The following is a 14,920-nucleotide window of genomic DNA, read 5'->3' on the forward strand; positions in this document are numbered from 1 at the left end:
ACCTAGAACCAGGTGACTGGCCGCCTGGCGCGGCGCCAACGTGTGCTGCACCCTGGGCTGCGTGACTGGTGCTTCTGCTGAGCCTGCCTGCTCTGCCTGGCTGCTCCTGCCTGCCTGTGCTCCTTCCCTGGTCTCTGCCCTAGGCTTGTGCGCAGGCTCCAGTCCCCTCCCCATCACAGGCCTCCAGTAGAAAGCCAGGCCCATCTGGGCGGTGATTTGATATTGACAGCTTCATGTTATAGATCTTAAAAGGAGAAAAAAAAAATTGTTTCACAGTCCAACATCCCCTTCAGAACTCCCCTCATGAAGGCGGCATCTCACTGCTTGGATGGCTGCTGTGTCTCAGCACAAGGTGCTGTGTGTGCGTGCATGCATGCGTGCGTGCGTGTGTGTGTGTGATGGCTGCTGTGTCCCAGCACGGTGCTGTGTGTGCGTGCGTGCGTGCATGCATGTGTGTGTGTGTGATGGCTGCTGTGTCTCAGCACAAGGTGCTGTGTGTGCGTGCGTGCGTGCATGCGTGTGTGTGTGATGGCTGCTGTGTCCCAGCACAGGGTGCTGTGTGCATTGCTCTGTGTGTGTGTGCGTGTGCGGGCACTGCCATGTGTGTGCGCGTGTGGGCCCAGACACTTCAGTGCTGACAAGGGCACCTGTGTGTCTATGCAGCAGTTACCTCTCCTCCTGGGCAGGGTCTTTTGGGGCCAGGACACCCTCACATGAAATGACCAGTTGTTTTGGGGGTGTGTTCAACCTTCTCCTGGGCAACCTGAGTGACTTTCACAAGCCACCCAGTCCCAGGACACCTTTGGTGGCCAGAGGGGCCCTGTGGGGGCTGCAAGAGGTACAGTTGCCTCCTGTTTTAACTGAGGGGTTCATGGGTCTATCCTCACTCCTGGCTTCCCTCTTGAGCAGCTGTCTTTTCTGTTGCTTTCAAATAAATAACAGAGATCTGGCCACAAAGGAACAAGAACCTGACTTTGTCATAGAATTCTTAACTTTTGCATCTAGCAATGAAAGTCTTCAAATTTAATACTTGCTCTGGTGTAAGCCTGACCTCAGATGGCTGGCCACTTAGGTTGGGCTTGTTCACCATTTGGTTTTTGCCCGGGAGGAGGCAGTTCATTTCATTGTTCTGGGCAGGAGCCACTGTGATGAGGGCTGCTTCCTTAGAGGGTTGGTCTAGATGAGAAAGACCCGTGATCTTGGAGACCAAGCGAGACCTGAGAGGGAGAAGGATCCTCGGCCTTTGGGGTAGCCGTGGGCAGCAGTGGTTCCCTGGAACTCTCTGCCCTGGCACCGTGCATGTTGCTCTAGGCCCCTGATATAGAGGGCTCTGCATGGGGGGATTGCTGACAGAGAGAGGGTGTGCCAGACTCCTGCAGGCAGTGGCCAAGTAGCTTTAGAGCTCCTGCCTCCTGACCTAGCCCAGTGCTCTCAGGTAACGGTCAGTGTGAGTTCAGGATACTGGTCCGCTTTTTTCAAATGACTGAATGGACTATCGGGTTCCTGTCAGTCAAGTCTGAACACCTCCTCAGAGCCAGGCTAGTGGACCAGCTCTGCTCACTCCTCCAGAATGCATCATCAGCTCTTGTGTCTCTGGGTTAGGAGCATCCCAGGGTGGCTGAGATAAGTGACAACGTAGAGTCGGCCTTCACGAATGTGCTTCCCCACTTTGCGGCTCTGCAATCTTTCCAAACCCTTTCCTCCTCCCTCCTCTCTGCTCACAAGGTCACCTTTGCTCTCAGCCTTTGGAGATGACCTTAGCCTGCTTTGTAAGCTCCAAGTAGAAATGGTCTGCCATTCTGTAGTCTCCTCTTTTTCTAATCAGATTGGCCTGTCTGTCTGTCCTCCCCCTCTGCCCTGGCCTGGACTGCCGGGTACTCACATGCTCTTGCCTGCTCTCTCCAGTGGACCGCATCATTGGCCTGGACCAGGTGGCTGGCATGTCGGAGACAGCAATGCCTGGGGCCTTCAAGACGCGCAAAGGCATGTTCCGCACGGTGGGGCAGCTGTACAAGGAGCAGCTGGCCAAACTCATGGCCACGCTGAGGAACACCAACCCCAACTTCGTCCGCTGCATCATCCCCAACCACGAGAAGAAGGTGCGGCTGCTTGGTAGTGTGCAGCGGGCCGCCCAGCCCTTGTCTGTCTCCCTGAGCAGAAACCCCTCGCCTGTGGCACACAGAGCCCTTGGTTCAGTCACCCTGCAGGGTGGCTCGGGCAGTCTTAGGGTACAGCCTGCCCGTAGAGCCTGCGTTTCTGCCTCTCAGACCTGGACCACGTAACTGAACTGTCACTACTATGTGTGGGTGGGCAGTGACTGCTCCTTCCTGGGGGGGCGTTTGTCCTGTTGCGTTCAGAGGGGCCCGTCCTCTCTCCATCAGTCCCTGGGCATACAGAAAGAGCACGTGCATGGATTTCTTTCCTAGGCCGGCAAGCTGGACCCCCATCTGGTGCTGGATCAGCTGCGTTGCAACGGGGTTCTCGAAGGCATCCGGATCTGCCGTCAGGGCTTCCCCAACCGTGTGGTCTTCCAGGAGTTCCGGCAGAGGTGAGTGGAGAGCCTTTAGTGGGGGAGTCATCTCCTCATCCACACTGAGCTGGGGTCCTCTGTGCCATGCTCCACGTGAGGAAGGACTTCTGTTTTGTCTCTAAAATGAAAGTCATCACGTTGGCTTCCACTCCCAGTCACTGTGGGGGCCAGGTGCTGTTTGCTATAATTAGACGAGCTCTGAAAAGACATTAAAGGAGGATCAGCTGGAGCCTCGAGTATGAAAAAAATCGATGGAATTGGATGTCTGCTGTGTGTGCGGAGCGGGGACAGTCGTGACACCGGCCTATTTGCCTAATGACGTGTTTAGCCCTGGTTGCTGTCTGTCACAGCCCTCTGGTTAATTTCTTGGACTACCCCGTTGATTAGCGGTTCTCCGCAGCATCTCAGCAGAGACGGGCCTGGCCGTGTTTACCAACTGTGGTCTGTTACATAGACAGAGATTGTTAGCAAAATGTTCTGCAGCAAAAGGTTTTCTCTTTGTACTCAATATATGCCATTTATTTCTTTTTTTTTCTTTTTGGTAACAAATAGGGAGGACGTGTTTAGAAGTGGGAAATGGTGGCTTTAGACATATCATGACTTGGTTTTTTTTCTGATAATGCCTGAACTCCACATATCTTTCTAACATGAGGTCATGAGGCATTTTCTGATTTGTATCAGATGATATTTGTGAAACTAGACATTTAATTTAAAAAACTTCTGGGGCTAAAGACGCAGGTGCTGGTTAGCAGTTAGTAAGCCCACTTCAGAGCTCACCCATAAGTGAATGAAAAGTCTGACACAAGTTTCCATTCGCTTTCTGGAAAACGCCAGGCCTTCCTCGTGCTGTTCAGCCTCAGGAAAGAGCAGGATATAATTCACTGAGTGTCCCCTTTCCCTCAGACACTCTGTGGAAAGAATCCTACACCTGCTCCACTGTAGGGACGGCCCTCGTCTCATGGATATCCCAGGCCACATAGAATCCGAGCAAGGGGTGTATTGACCTGCCGCCCTTTTCCTCCTCAGATACGAGATCCTGACTCCAAATTCCATTCCTAAGGGCTTCATGGACGGAAAGCAGGCGTGTGTGCTCATGGTGAGCGGGCTCTTCTGGTGGGTGACGCGTGGCTGGTGTGCACACCCGAGTGGCCAGCGCCCATGTGCCTGGTCAGGGCCCTTTGGATCTGTTGACGCCTGTCCTCTCTTGTTCCTCCATTGAGCCTGTTCTGGTTCTGCCAGGCGCACTGAGCATCAGGTGGTCAGGATGGTGTGTGGGAGTGGGGAGGGGAGGAGAAGGCCAGGTCTCAGATAGCAAGGCTGTGTTGTGAGGCAGAGACCCTTCCTTCTGGGCATATTTGGTTCTTTATTGCTCCTGTCTCCTCTAATCTTCACAGGGGGCAGCTCACCACCATGGCCCCACGACTAGCCCAAAGCTAGCAGAGTCTGAGTTTCTGGCCCTTTCCTCTCTTCCCCACCACTGGCCAGTGTTCGACCAGCAGTGGGCACTGGATTGTGCTTAGTGAATGAAGGCCTCGAGATGACTCAGTGGCCAAGGTGGGGCTCTACCCACTTGGTCATTTTTCTGCTTTGCAGACAGGCATCTGGCTGGGTCTTATGTGTCCACGGTCAGCAGCCAGCGCCCCCTGCTTTCTTTACTTTGCATCTTTGCCAAGCAGTCGACAGAGGATGGGCTGGGGTGGGCATCGGGGAGGAGAGAGAAAAGGGAAGAAAAATTCAATACCACCTTTGTTCAGAGCAGCCCTGTAAGGGACAGGGAGGTGGAGCCTAGAGAGGGAGGGAGGAGACACGGGTCTGTGCTCTGCGATGCTTGTCACCCGGGGGAAGGGAGGTGTGAAGGACAGAGGTGCCCCCCCAGATCGTGTTTGGGCCACTGTTTCTCCGGAGACTCAGCTGCTGGTCTGTGAGGGCTGTCCCCCTTTTAGACATAAGCAGGTCTCCTCAGTCCAGCTCTGTAGGGAAGACAGTTGGCCAGGCTCGTCATGACGGGAGGTGGGGCACCCAGTGATGGCTCTGCCCTCCCTGGCCTGCCCTTCTCCCAGGGCCTCTTCCAGACCTGCAGGGCCTTTCGTTGGGCATCAAGAGCCCGAGATTCCTCTTACCCTATTCAAGGCTCTGCCTTTTGGAGCTTGTTCTGAATCCCCTCTCTCCCAGGCAGACAGATGGACAGACAGACTGTTACCAGTGGGCTTAATAAGAGAGCCTTGTTACTGTACCGAAACAGCCCTGTGATGGTAACGACACATTGCCTAAAGCTCGTTCAGCAATGGTCCCACGTGTGACCCCATGCTCAGCGCCTTGTGTGCCTTCTCTGGTTTCATTCCCACAGCTCTGCTAGGAAGGAAGTGCTATTTATTTGCTTTGTTAACTTATCTTTTAATTAAAGAAACCATTATTTCCATTTTACAGCTGCGGAAACGTGGGCGCACAGAGGTTAAGGCCTGGGGTCACCTAGTTAGTATTTGATCCTGGTCTGAGCTGGAGTTGGTGCTGGGCTTGGACAAAGCAATGATGCTTGACCCTCTGCTCAGAGGGTGACCTAACTGGGTGCTTATAGAACAGGCCTGTAGTGAGGGGGTGGGGCAGAGAAGAAAGAGGAGACCTACAGGGTCCCTTCAGGGCTGAGATCCTGTGTTTCTCTGCAAGTCTGACTCCTTACCTGTCCCTTGCTGGCCCCCCCCTTCCCCATACCAGCGTTTCCCTAGCTCCACTTTCCTTTCACCAGGAGAAGGCTGCCCACAGAGCAACAGGGCCGGCCCCGGCTCCAGGCCCCTTCCCTGGCCTTGGCCTTGCTCCAGGGCGCTGTGGTGGCTGGGGTGCCCCGTGCTCAGCAGCTGGCTCTCCTCCTTTAGATCAAAGCCCTGGAACTCGACAGCAATCTGTACCGCATTGGGCAGAGCAAAGTCTTCTTCCGGGCTGGCGTGCTGGCTCACCTGGAGGAGGAGCGGGACCTGAAGATCACGGATGTCATCATCGGCTTCCAGGCCTGCTGCAGGGGCTACCTGGCCAGGAAGTGAGTCCCAGGACGCTCACACCTTGCTCGGGACCCCCAGCTCTCCTGTAGCAGAGGGTACCAAGGAAGCAGGGCCTGGGCACCCTCATGGCAGGAGGTGTCCCTGGGGAGACCCACATAGCTTTCCTTGCCCCCTGCTTCCTGGATTTCTGCCTGAGGTTTAAAGTGAGCAGGAGGGAAGGGTGACTGTGTTCAGATTTTCCCTCCAAGAAAACCCCTGCCTCCCACTGTTCCTCCCTGTGTCCCTCCTGTAGGGGTGACACCCAGAGCTGGCTGTCCCCAGAGGACCCTGAGCTCCGGGGAGGAGGTGCCCTTGAGTTCCGGCAGCTCCTGTGGGGTCAGGGGCTGACTTATGCAGGATAGTGGGCGGGGCAGCTTCACATTTGCCCCTTGACTCCTCTGTGTCTGGGCTCTGGGGCATCTGTTCCAGCCTGAGCTCTGAGCGTTGTGGAGAGAGCATGAGTCTGGGTGTTTGGATAGATGGACGTTTGCAGGACATCATCTGCTGACATTCTCTCCCCAAACAAAAGCCCCAAGATTGGGGGTGACACGAGGGTGGGGAGCTGCAGTCGACAGGTGGCCTTAATGACCAGTGGTTACACTTGACTCTGTAGCGACCTCACTTACCCTTTAGTGAAGGAAGGTGGTTGTGACCTCGTCCTGGTCACCTCTGCGAGGTCACCTGTAGGACTCAACGCCAAGCCTGCCTCCTTCCCCCCACATCTATTTTGAAGTGCTCCCAGCAGGGGTCGGTCCCTCCAGAAAAGCCCCCAGGAGCGAGGTCAGGACTGTGGGCAGGGAGGTTGGCCGGCCACCGCCTGGAGGCGCTGACCATGACCCTCGCCCCACAGGGCCTTTGCCAAGCGGCAGCAGCAGCTGACGGCCATGAAGGTCCTGCAGAGGAACTGTGCCGCCTACCTCAAGTTGCGCAACTGGCAGTGGTGGCGGCTCTTCACCAAGGTGGGTCTGGAGGGGCTCCACGTGGCACAGGGACGAGCCGGCCTCATGCTGGCCTCCTGCGGGGCTCAGGCCCCGGGGCTGGCACTTTGCCCTCGTGTCCCCGGGCCCAGCACTTGAGCCGGGGATGGTCCTGCCCTGTGGGGTCTTGAGGGGCGTGAGCTGGGGTGTGTGTCCAGCGTGGATTGCCGAGGTGCTGTGGGGCTGGGCTGGGGCGGCTCCAGGGGCAGCTCCTGGGATGTCCAGGCCCTGCCTGCCCACCACGGCCCCGTGAGGTGACAGTGCTGCCCACTCAGGAAACCGTGGTCTGTACCCGGTGGCTAGGTCCTCCCCAGCCTTTACAAAAAAATTCTCTTGTATTTAAAGTTGGTCAAGCTACTTTTGTTTATGGTACATAATTTGTGGTAACTGCAAAATACCATACCAACAAAAAGGATAAACAAGAAAGTAAAAATTCACCTATGATCCCTTCAACCTTGAGCCAACATCAATATTGAATAGATGTTTCAATATTTATTCCATTTTTTTAAACACTCCCATTAAATCTCTGCTGTGTAAACCATACATCTTCTTACATAGCTGAGCTTTTTGACTTGTGTAAATATTTTTTTTTTTTTGCGTTTTCCATTTAAAATTTTTTTATAAGCATAATTTTTTAAAAGTCAACATACTGTTCCCTAGAGATGTTTTATAATTTATCTGGCTACTTTTCCGGCGGTGGATCTTTATCTCTTTGCTAAATTCTCACTGTTGTAAACAATGCTGTCCTGAAAATCTTCATGCACATACAGGGCTAGTTTCCCCGAACTGCAATTAGTGGGTCAGAGGCCTATGGCGCACAGCACCAAATTGATTTCCTGAAAAGCTGTACCTGGGCATACCTGCTCTGCCCAGGGTCCTGCCTGCCCCTTGTTCTCGTGCCCTTGCGCTTCCCCAAGTGAGGAGAAAGCCCCCAAATCTCAGCCTGGACGGGGCTCTTTCTCTGAGCTTGTCTCCTCCACCTCCTCTCCTAGGTCAAGCCGTTGCTGCAGGTGAGCCGGCAGGAGGAGGAGATGATGGCCAAGGAGGAGGAGCTGGTGAAGGTGCGGGAGAAGCAGCTGGCTGCTGAGAACAGGCTCTCAGAGATGGAGACCCTCCAGTCCCAGGTGGGTGTCTGCAGACTCTGCCCGCGTAGTGCTGCCTCCTGCTGGCCACCAGGGCTACTGCTTAGCTGCTTCAGTTGTGTCTGACTCTCTGCAACCCTACGGACTACAGCGTGCCAGGCTCCTCTGTCCATGGGATTCTCTAAGCAAGAATACTGGAGTGGGTTGCCATGCCCTGCTCCAGGGGATCTTCCCAACCCAGGGATCGAACCCGGGTTTCCTGCATTGCAGGCAGATTCTTTAAAACTGAACCACCAGGGAAGCCCCAGTAGACAAAGCATAAACTTGGCATTGAAGGGAAATTGGGGGGTAATTTCCTCGATGCAGGATGTGATGTTTATACATGCCTGGCAGCTTAAGCATCCTGAGATGGAGCCTTTGCTGGGGACCAGCTCTCCCATGGGGACAGGCAGCCCACAAGCAGCCGTCAGAGTTCACATTTCTCCCGTGTTCCCGCAGCTCCTGGCTGAGAAGCTGCAGCTCCAGGAGCAGCTCCAGGCGGAAACGGAACTGTGTGCTGAGGCTGAGGAGCTCCGCGCCCGTCTGACGGCCAAGAAGCAGGAGCTGGAAGAGATCTGCCATGACCTGGAGGCTAGGGTGGAGGAGGAGGAAGAGCGATGTCAACACCTGCAGGCCGAGAAGAAGAAGATGCAGCAGAACATCCAGGTGCCTGCAGGAGGGGCCGGGCCGGGCCGGACCCGGAGGGGCGTGGGGGACAGGGTGGGTGGGGAGCAGGGACGTCCCAAGTGCTATGGGAGGACAGGCTGTGTCCTGGGAGCAGCCTTGGGGAGTGTTCTCTTTGAGGCAGGTTTTTTTTTTTTTTTTTTTTTCGTTTGTTTGTTTGCTTGCTATGCTCTGTGGCTTGTGGGATCTTAGTTCCCCGACCAGGGATTGAACCCTGGAACTTGGCAGCGAGCGCTCAGAGTTCTAACCACTGGACCACCAGGGAATTCCCTGGCTTAATTTTTCTGACACGTGTCAGGTGTTCATGAGCACTGCCCCGCCAAGCATTGAATCTGATTTAATTCCCCTCCTCTGTGATCACTCCAGCTGGTCTGAGGAGCTGAGGGTGGACACTCTCTAGAGGTGGCCCCTCAGAACACATGACCCTGTGTTGGAATCGGGACCTGGGGTTCTCATCCCCGCACCCCAGTTTTAAATACGTGACCCCACACGTGGGTGCTGGACCCCATCCTATCTGCTCACGGTTGCCCTGGCTTCACGGCAGGAGCTGGAGGAGCAGCTGGAGGAGGAGGAGAGCGCCCGGCAGAAGCTTCAACTGGAGAAGGTGACCACCGAGGCCAAGCTGAAGAAGCTGGAGGAGGACCAGATCATCATGGAGGACCAGAACTGCAAGCTAGCTAAGGTGAGGCTGGTGGCTGGGCCCCTGTCAGTGTCTTCCTGGCCACAGATGATAGCTGGGCATCACTTTAGAGGAGTGGGAGAGACCCCGTCAGGATGCTGACCTTCATCTCCGGAGGAGATGGGGGTGGCCAGCTTCACAGGGCAGGACGGCTGTCCAGAACCCTGGGACGTGGGGAGTAAGCGGGCTGTGTGGTCGCTGTTGTGGAATTAGGACTCCAGTGGTGGCCACACAAGCAGGTCTCCTGGGGCCTATGGCATCCAGCCACTGCCCTCCAGACATGGGACATGGCAGCTGCTCCCTGTGAAGACTGGTATTTTATATAAGATTTGAAGACAAAGTGAGAAGAGCAGGGGCACTTTAGGGAATGAGAAGGGCGAGGTCACAGGCGTCGAGAAGGTAACGCCCTCCTGCCCCAGTTCCCTCACTGGCACCGTCACCTGGGAGGTGTTTTTGCCTGCGCAGAAAGGGGTAATGCAGGAAGGGCTTGGGCACCCCGCTTATGGGCCCAAGGAGGCTTACCCCGCTGTTTCAGAGGAGCTGGTGGCTTAAAAATGACCCCTTTGGTTTGGGAAATCCTAATGCACTTGGCCAGGTGTTTCAGGCCCTGCCCCTCCATTCAGACCTCAGTGCCTGGGTGGGTTGTGCTTGAGGAGACCCAGTGCCTTCTGCACTCAACTAACTTTAAGCCCTGACCCATCCTCGCACCCCAGGAGAAGAAGCTGCTGGAAGACAGAATAGCCGAGTTCACCACCAACCTCATGGAAGAGGAGGAGAAATCGAAGAGCCTCGCCAAACTCAAGAACAAGCATGAGGCGATGATCACCGACCTGGAGGGTAAGTAGTGGGACGCAGGGACTGTTGGACTTGGGGTTTCCGGGGCACCCACCACTCGAGGACCAGCATGGACCTTGCTGCCAGGAGCTGGGGTGGCAAGCAGGTCTCCCAGGGCCTGTGGCATCCAGCCACTACCCTCCAGACGTGGGACATGGCAGCTGCTCCCTGTGAAGCCTGGTATTTTATATAAGATTTGAAGACAAAGAGAAGCCACTGAAGACTCTGTTGGCCTCTCTCCACTCTTCCTTCTCAGAACGCCTGCGAAGAGAGGAGAAGCAGCGCCAGGAGCTGGAAAAGACCCGCCGGAAGCTGGAAGGAGACTCCACCGACCTCAATGACCAGATCGCTGAGCTGCAGGCTCAGATCGCCGAGCTCAAGATGCAGCTGGCCAAGAAGGAGGAGGAGCTCCAGGCAGCCCTGGCCAGGTGAGGGTCAGAGTATCAGGCTGGATGGCCAGTGCCTGTGTTCTCAGCAGGCTTCCTGCTGTGGTTCTTGGTGCATCAGTGAACTGTGGGCATGTGCTCCACTGTTGTCTGGGAAGCTAGTTTACAGCTTTTTTTTTTTTTTCATTTAACATTTCAATTTTTAAAAAATGTTTAAAGCACTGAAGCTTAATTTGGAAAATGAAATTTTTACTCTATGAGGCTTTTGAATTCTCCAAGTGGAATAGCCCTTAAGTCTTCCAGATGCCTCAGTGTCTTTGCCAAGAAGAGCTCCTAAGGGGCTATGATGGTCACCAGCAGGAGTGGCTTCGGCCGCACCTCTCTAAGTCTTTTCTGCAGACTCTGCTCTCTGACGGTGACAGCGACCTCCTCCTGACGTTGGTGTTCTCTTTGGCAGAGTGGAAGAAGAAACCACCCAGAAGAACATGGCCCTGAAGAAGATCCGGGAGCTGGAATCTCAGATTTCGGAACTCCAAGAAGACCTGGAATCTGAGCGTGCTGCTAGGAATAAAGCCGAGAAGCAGAAACGAGACCTCGGGGAAGAGCTGGAGGCTCTGAAAACGGAGCTGGAGGACACTCTGGATTCCACAGCTGCGCAACAGGAGCTCAGGTGTGCCTTGGGGCTGACTGCCTGGTCACTGAGGATGGGGGTGGTGCAGGGAAAGAGGGGCCCTGGCCTCAGAGGGGGGACCCCAGGGCCTCTGTACACACACAGTGTGGCCTGTTGTCATGGAGCCTGGAAGCTCCAGGAGATAGTGAAGGACTGGGAGGCCTGGGGTGATGTAGTCCATGGAGTTGCAAAGAGGCAGACACGACTTAGTGATGGAACAACAAGAACAGATGGAAGCTGATGGGGCCTCGCAGCTTCTCTCTAGAGTTGAAGAACCTGGCTTGGAGTTGGGCTGAGGCAAGGGTGGGCTTTAAGGCTGAAAGGCTACAGAAGCCCTACAAGGCGTGTCTGTGGGGACTTCCTGGCTCTCTAGTGGTTAGGACTCTGCGCTTCCCCTGCAGGGGGCATGGGTTCAATCCCTGGTAGGGGAACTAAGATCCAGCATGCTTTGTGGTGCAGCCAAAAAAAAAAAAATCTTATAAATTACTCCTGGCTCCCCATATTTAGAATAAAATCCAATTCCTTGCATAAAAGGCCTATATTACATTTTTTTTTTTTTAATAAAAGAAAAAAAGTGTGTCTGTGAGCCTGCGCTATAGGACGGACGCTGAGGAGGGAAGCCAGCAGGCAGAAAGCTGCCTGGAATGGCCAGTGCTCCCTACTGTGGACTCTGTGCCACCAGCGCAGCGTTGCTCCTGGGCCCTGGCCTCCCTCCTGAAGGCGTTTCTCTGTTCAGGTCCAAACGTGAACAAGAAGTGAACATCCTGAAGAAGACCCTTGAGGATGAGGCCAGGACCCATGAGGCCCAGATCCAGGACATGAGACAGAAGCACTCGCAGGCCGTGGAGGAGCTGGCTGAGCAGCTGGAGCAGACGAAGCGGGTGCGTGGGCCCCCCGGGACTGGCTCCGTGAGGCTTGGCCACTGTGGGCCGGGGGGAGGGTTGGGGGACCCTCGCGTAGTCCAGGCTCCAGCCGTTCCTGACTGTGTGAGTTGGGGGCGCATACAGGTCCATCTCTGCTTCAGTTTCCTCTTCTATGAGAGAGGCTAGTGAGAGCCCGTTTCAAACAATTACATGAGAGTTGGAGTTGGTAACATGTGACAGTGCATAGTCGGTAAGGGCTCAGTAAGTTGTTCTAGTCTTATTATTACCATCATTATCCTGTTCAACACCCTGCCAGACTAGAAAGTGTCATGGAATTGGAGTGACTCTGAAGCTGAAGTTTCAGAGGGCCATTGCGTCCCTTTTCTGAAGCCCAGCCCTTCTCTAGAACACCTCCAACACATGGTCAGCTGGAATCTTCAGGGAGAACCCTGGGGATGTTGACCCGGCTGGTTTCTCAGCCAGGGGACTGTGACCAGGCAGTTCCTGAACAAGCCCAGTCCTGCCTCCTGTGGTTTCCAGCTCACGGCCACCCTTGTTGGCAGCCTGAGAAGACAGAGGCTCTTCTGCGTGGCAGCCTGTACAGTATTTTCAGAAACATGCCTTGTTCCTCTGTTTCCCTTTGACTTCCTCCTGCTTCTGGGCAGGTTGAAGCCTTGCCTTTTCCTCTAGCTGTTTTCACTCAGAAAGCTTTTTGCATGCACGTGGGGTCCAGTTTACCCTTGAACTTGCCTTTGATACTGTGACTGGCTTGATATAGAATAGATTGGAATTGTGTTTGTTCTGTAAACTTGGGTTTTATATCTTTTGGAAGAACATTTCAGTGTTACGGTAAACATCAAATTTCTAAGAGGCTTTCTTGGAAGTCTAACTATGAACAATTATAATTTCCCTAAGCTTATAAAAATAATTCTAAAATCTTAACATCAGCAATGACAGTGTCTTGCCCTTGGACATTCCCTGTGCGGGAGGCCAAGCAGGGATGGTTTGAGAGCCAGGGGAGCCGTGGTCCTCAGAGGTGAGGCCACGCGCCAGGCGTCCTGTTCCAGCTGGGAGATGAGTCCACATCAGGCCTGAGCCCTCCAAGTCCATGGCCCTCGCCAGCTCGCTGCCCCCTGGACTTGCCCAGTGTCGCTTTTGCTGCCAGGCAGCAGATTCCAGGTCTGGCTCCACCGGCTCTTTGATGATGTTGGGAAAACCAGCCTCATGTCACAGGTTCCCCCTTTTATGTCTTTGCTTCTCCCCTCGCAGGTGAAAGCCAACCTCGAGAAGGCCAAGCAGACCCTGGAGAACGAGCGAGGGGAGCTGGCCAATGAGGTGAAGGTGCTGCAGCAGGGCAAGGCGGACACCGAGCACAAGCGCAAGAAGGTGGAGGCCCAGCTGCAGGAGCTGCAGGTGAAGTTCACCGAGGGAGAGCGTGTGCGCACAGAGCTCGCCGACAAGGTCTCCAAGCTGCAGGTGAGGCCCCCGCCGGACTGCCTGGGTCCCAGCCATGCTGCCAGGGCCCCTGGTCTTTTCTCTCTCTCTCTCTCTCCATGACCCGGCCCATCTGTGAGCCCCCCGGGGTTCAGCCTGTGGCTCAGGTCCAGCATGGCTGAGAGAGCCGAGGTGGGCCCCGAGCAATCCTGGTCAAGCTCACGGGGCTTTGTCTCCGTCCACACACAGGTCGAGCTGGACAATGTGACAGGTCTTCTCACTCAGTCGGACAGCAAGTCTAGCAAGCTCACCAAGGACTTCTCTGCTCTGGAGTCACAGCTGCAGGACACACAGGTAAGGGCAGCGATGGGCCCCCCGCAGCTGTTCTTATCCTGGGAGGACCTGTGCCCACACGGCGTCAGCTGCCAGGCCTCTGGGTCTTCCTCACAGTGTCCTCCCCAGCGTCCCCAGGCTCTCTGGGACCTCTTGGCTCCCTGCCAGATCTTTGCTGGCTGCCCCCTAATCTGGGGCCTGCTTCTCTGTCCCACCGAGACCATGGGGACCACAAGGCTCTGACAGTGTGGGTCCTGAGCCCTGGCCCCCCTTGTCCGCTGAGCAGGAGCTGCTGCAGGAGGAGAACCGGCAGAAGCTGAGTCTGAGCACCAAGCTGAAGCAGGTGGAGGATGAGAAGAACTCTCTCAAGGAGCAGCTGGAGGAGGAGGAAGAGGCCAAGCGGAACCTGGAGAAGCAGATCTCCACCCTCCACGCCCAGGTTCGGAGCTGGCTCCCCTCAGATCGCCCCGGAAACGGTGGTCAGAGCCTGCAGGCTGGGGAGCTTCTGGTTGGGTAGCCACCTGGACCTGGAAGCACAGCCAGGCCTCCCCAAGCTGGCCGCCATCCCTCGGGGAGCTCCTGCCCTCCCCAGACCAGGGCTTACTCCTGGGGTCCCCGAGGAGAATTCAGGGATCCTTGAACTTGGCTGGAGTTCATCTTCATTTCACCAGTCTCCAGCTGACCGTCAGCATTCTGTTCCCTTATGAATGTGGGCAACAAGCTGTGACGGTAGCAGCTCCTGTGGCCTGTTGAGTGGAAACCACTGGTCATTGTGTCTGAGCTAAGGCCAGGCTTTGGGAAGGTCACTGTGCTCCTTGCTGCTCAGGAGCCTGCTCTCTGCTGTGCTAAAGAAGCACACTGGTTACTGAACCATTGTCTTAAAAAAGTACCTGACAACTGCACTCTTTTACAGTGGTTTCTTGGTAGTCCTACATATTTCGCTTTATGCCTGTTATAACATCATCATGGAAAGGAGGCCGTGGTCTTCTCTAGACCCTGAAAGGATCTGGGGCCAAAGATAGATGGAGAGCCCTCTTGTGGATCCTGTCTTAGGACTTAAATGTGCCCAGAGATCTGCACCAGCTCAGGGGACGGCGTGGAGTCGGGTCCACATCTGGGTGGGGACAGGGAGCACGTTCCTGCGGTGCCAGCTGTGTGTCTGGGTGGGAGGAGGGGGCTGCAGGGTAGACACCTGTGGGCGGGGGATGCCAGGCTGCTGCCTGGGAGAGGGGAGGGATGGAGGCTCCCTACTCTGGGCCTCAGTCTTGGTACAAATGGCTGGTCAGGTCAGGGTTGAGTGGCCTTTCCAAGCTGACCTGCGTGTCCACCTGCCTTGGGCTCTGTGTGCTAGACACCTGCACTCTGTGGAACATCCCA

General features: G+C 55.3%; 1 protein-coding gene across 1 annotated transcript in view; it reads left to right on the top strand.

The window, feature by feature from the left end:
* MYH9 (myosin heavy chain 9) overlaps window positions 1-14,920 on the top strand; it is an 86,126-nt gene that overhangs the window by 62,581 nt on the left and 8,625 nt on the right. The window contains exons 16-30 of the mRNA XM_070371358.1: window positions 1,906-2,099; window positions 2,427-2,548; window positions 3,557-3,626; window positions 5,401-5,561; window positions 6,413-6,521; window positions 7,532-7,663; window positions 8,120-8,326; window positions 8,889-9,026; window positions 9,737-9,860; window positions 10,114-10,285; window positions 10,701-10,913; window positions 11,650-11,794; window positions 13,046-13,252; window positions 13,460-13,564; window positions 13,830-13,982. Of these exons, the coding sequence (XP_070227459.1) occupies window positions 1,906-2,099; window positions 2,427-2,548; window positions 3,557-3,626; window positions 5,401-5,561; window positions 6,413-6,521; window positions 7,532-7,663; window positions 8,120-8,326; window positions 8,889-9,026; window positions 9,737-9,860; window positions 10,114-10,285; window positions 10,701-10,913; window positions 11,650-11,794; window positions 13,046-13,252; window positions 13,460-13,564; window positions 13,830-13,982 (2,252 nt within the window). The remainder of the gene's footprint in view (window positions 1-1,905; window positions 2,100-2,426; window positions 2,549-3,556; window positions 3,627-5,400; window positions 5,562-6,412; window positions 6,522-7,531; window positions 7,664-8,119; window positions 8,327-8,888; window positions 9,027-9,736; window positions 9,861-10,113; window positions 10,286-10,700; window positions 10,914-11,649; window positions 11,795-13,045; window positions 13,253-13,459; window positions 13,565-13,829; window positions 13,983-14,920) is intronic.

This window comes from Bos mutus, chromosome 5 (genome assembly GCF_027580195.1).
Source record: "Bos mutus isolate GX-2022 chromosome 5, NWIPB_WYAK_1.1, whole genome shotgun sequence".
NCBI lineage: Eukaryota > Metazoa > Chordata > Mammalia > Artiodactyla > Bovidae > Bos > Bos mutus.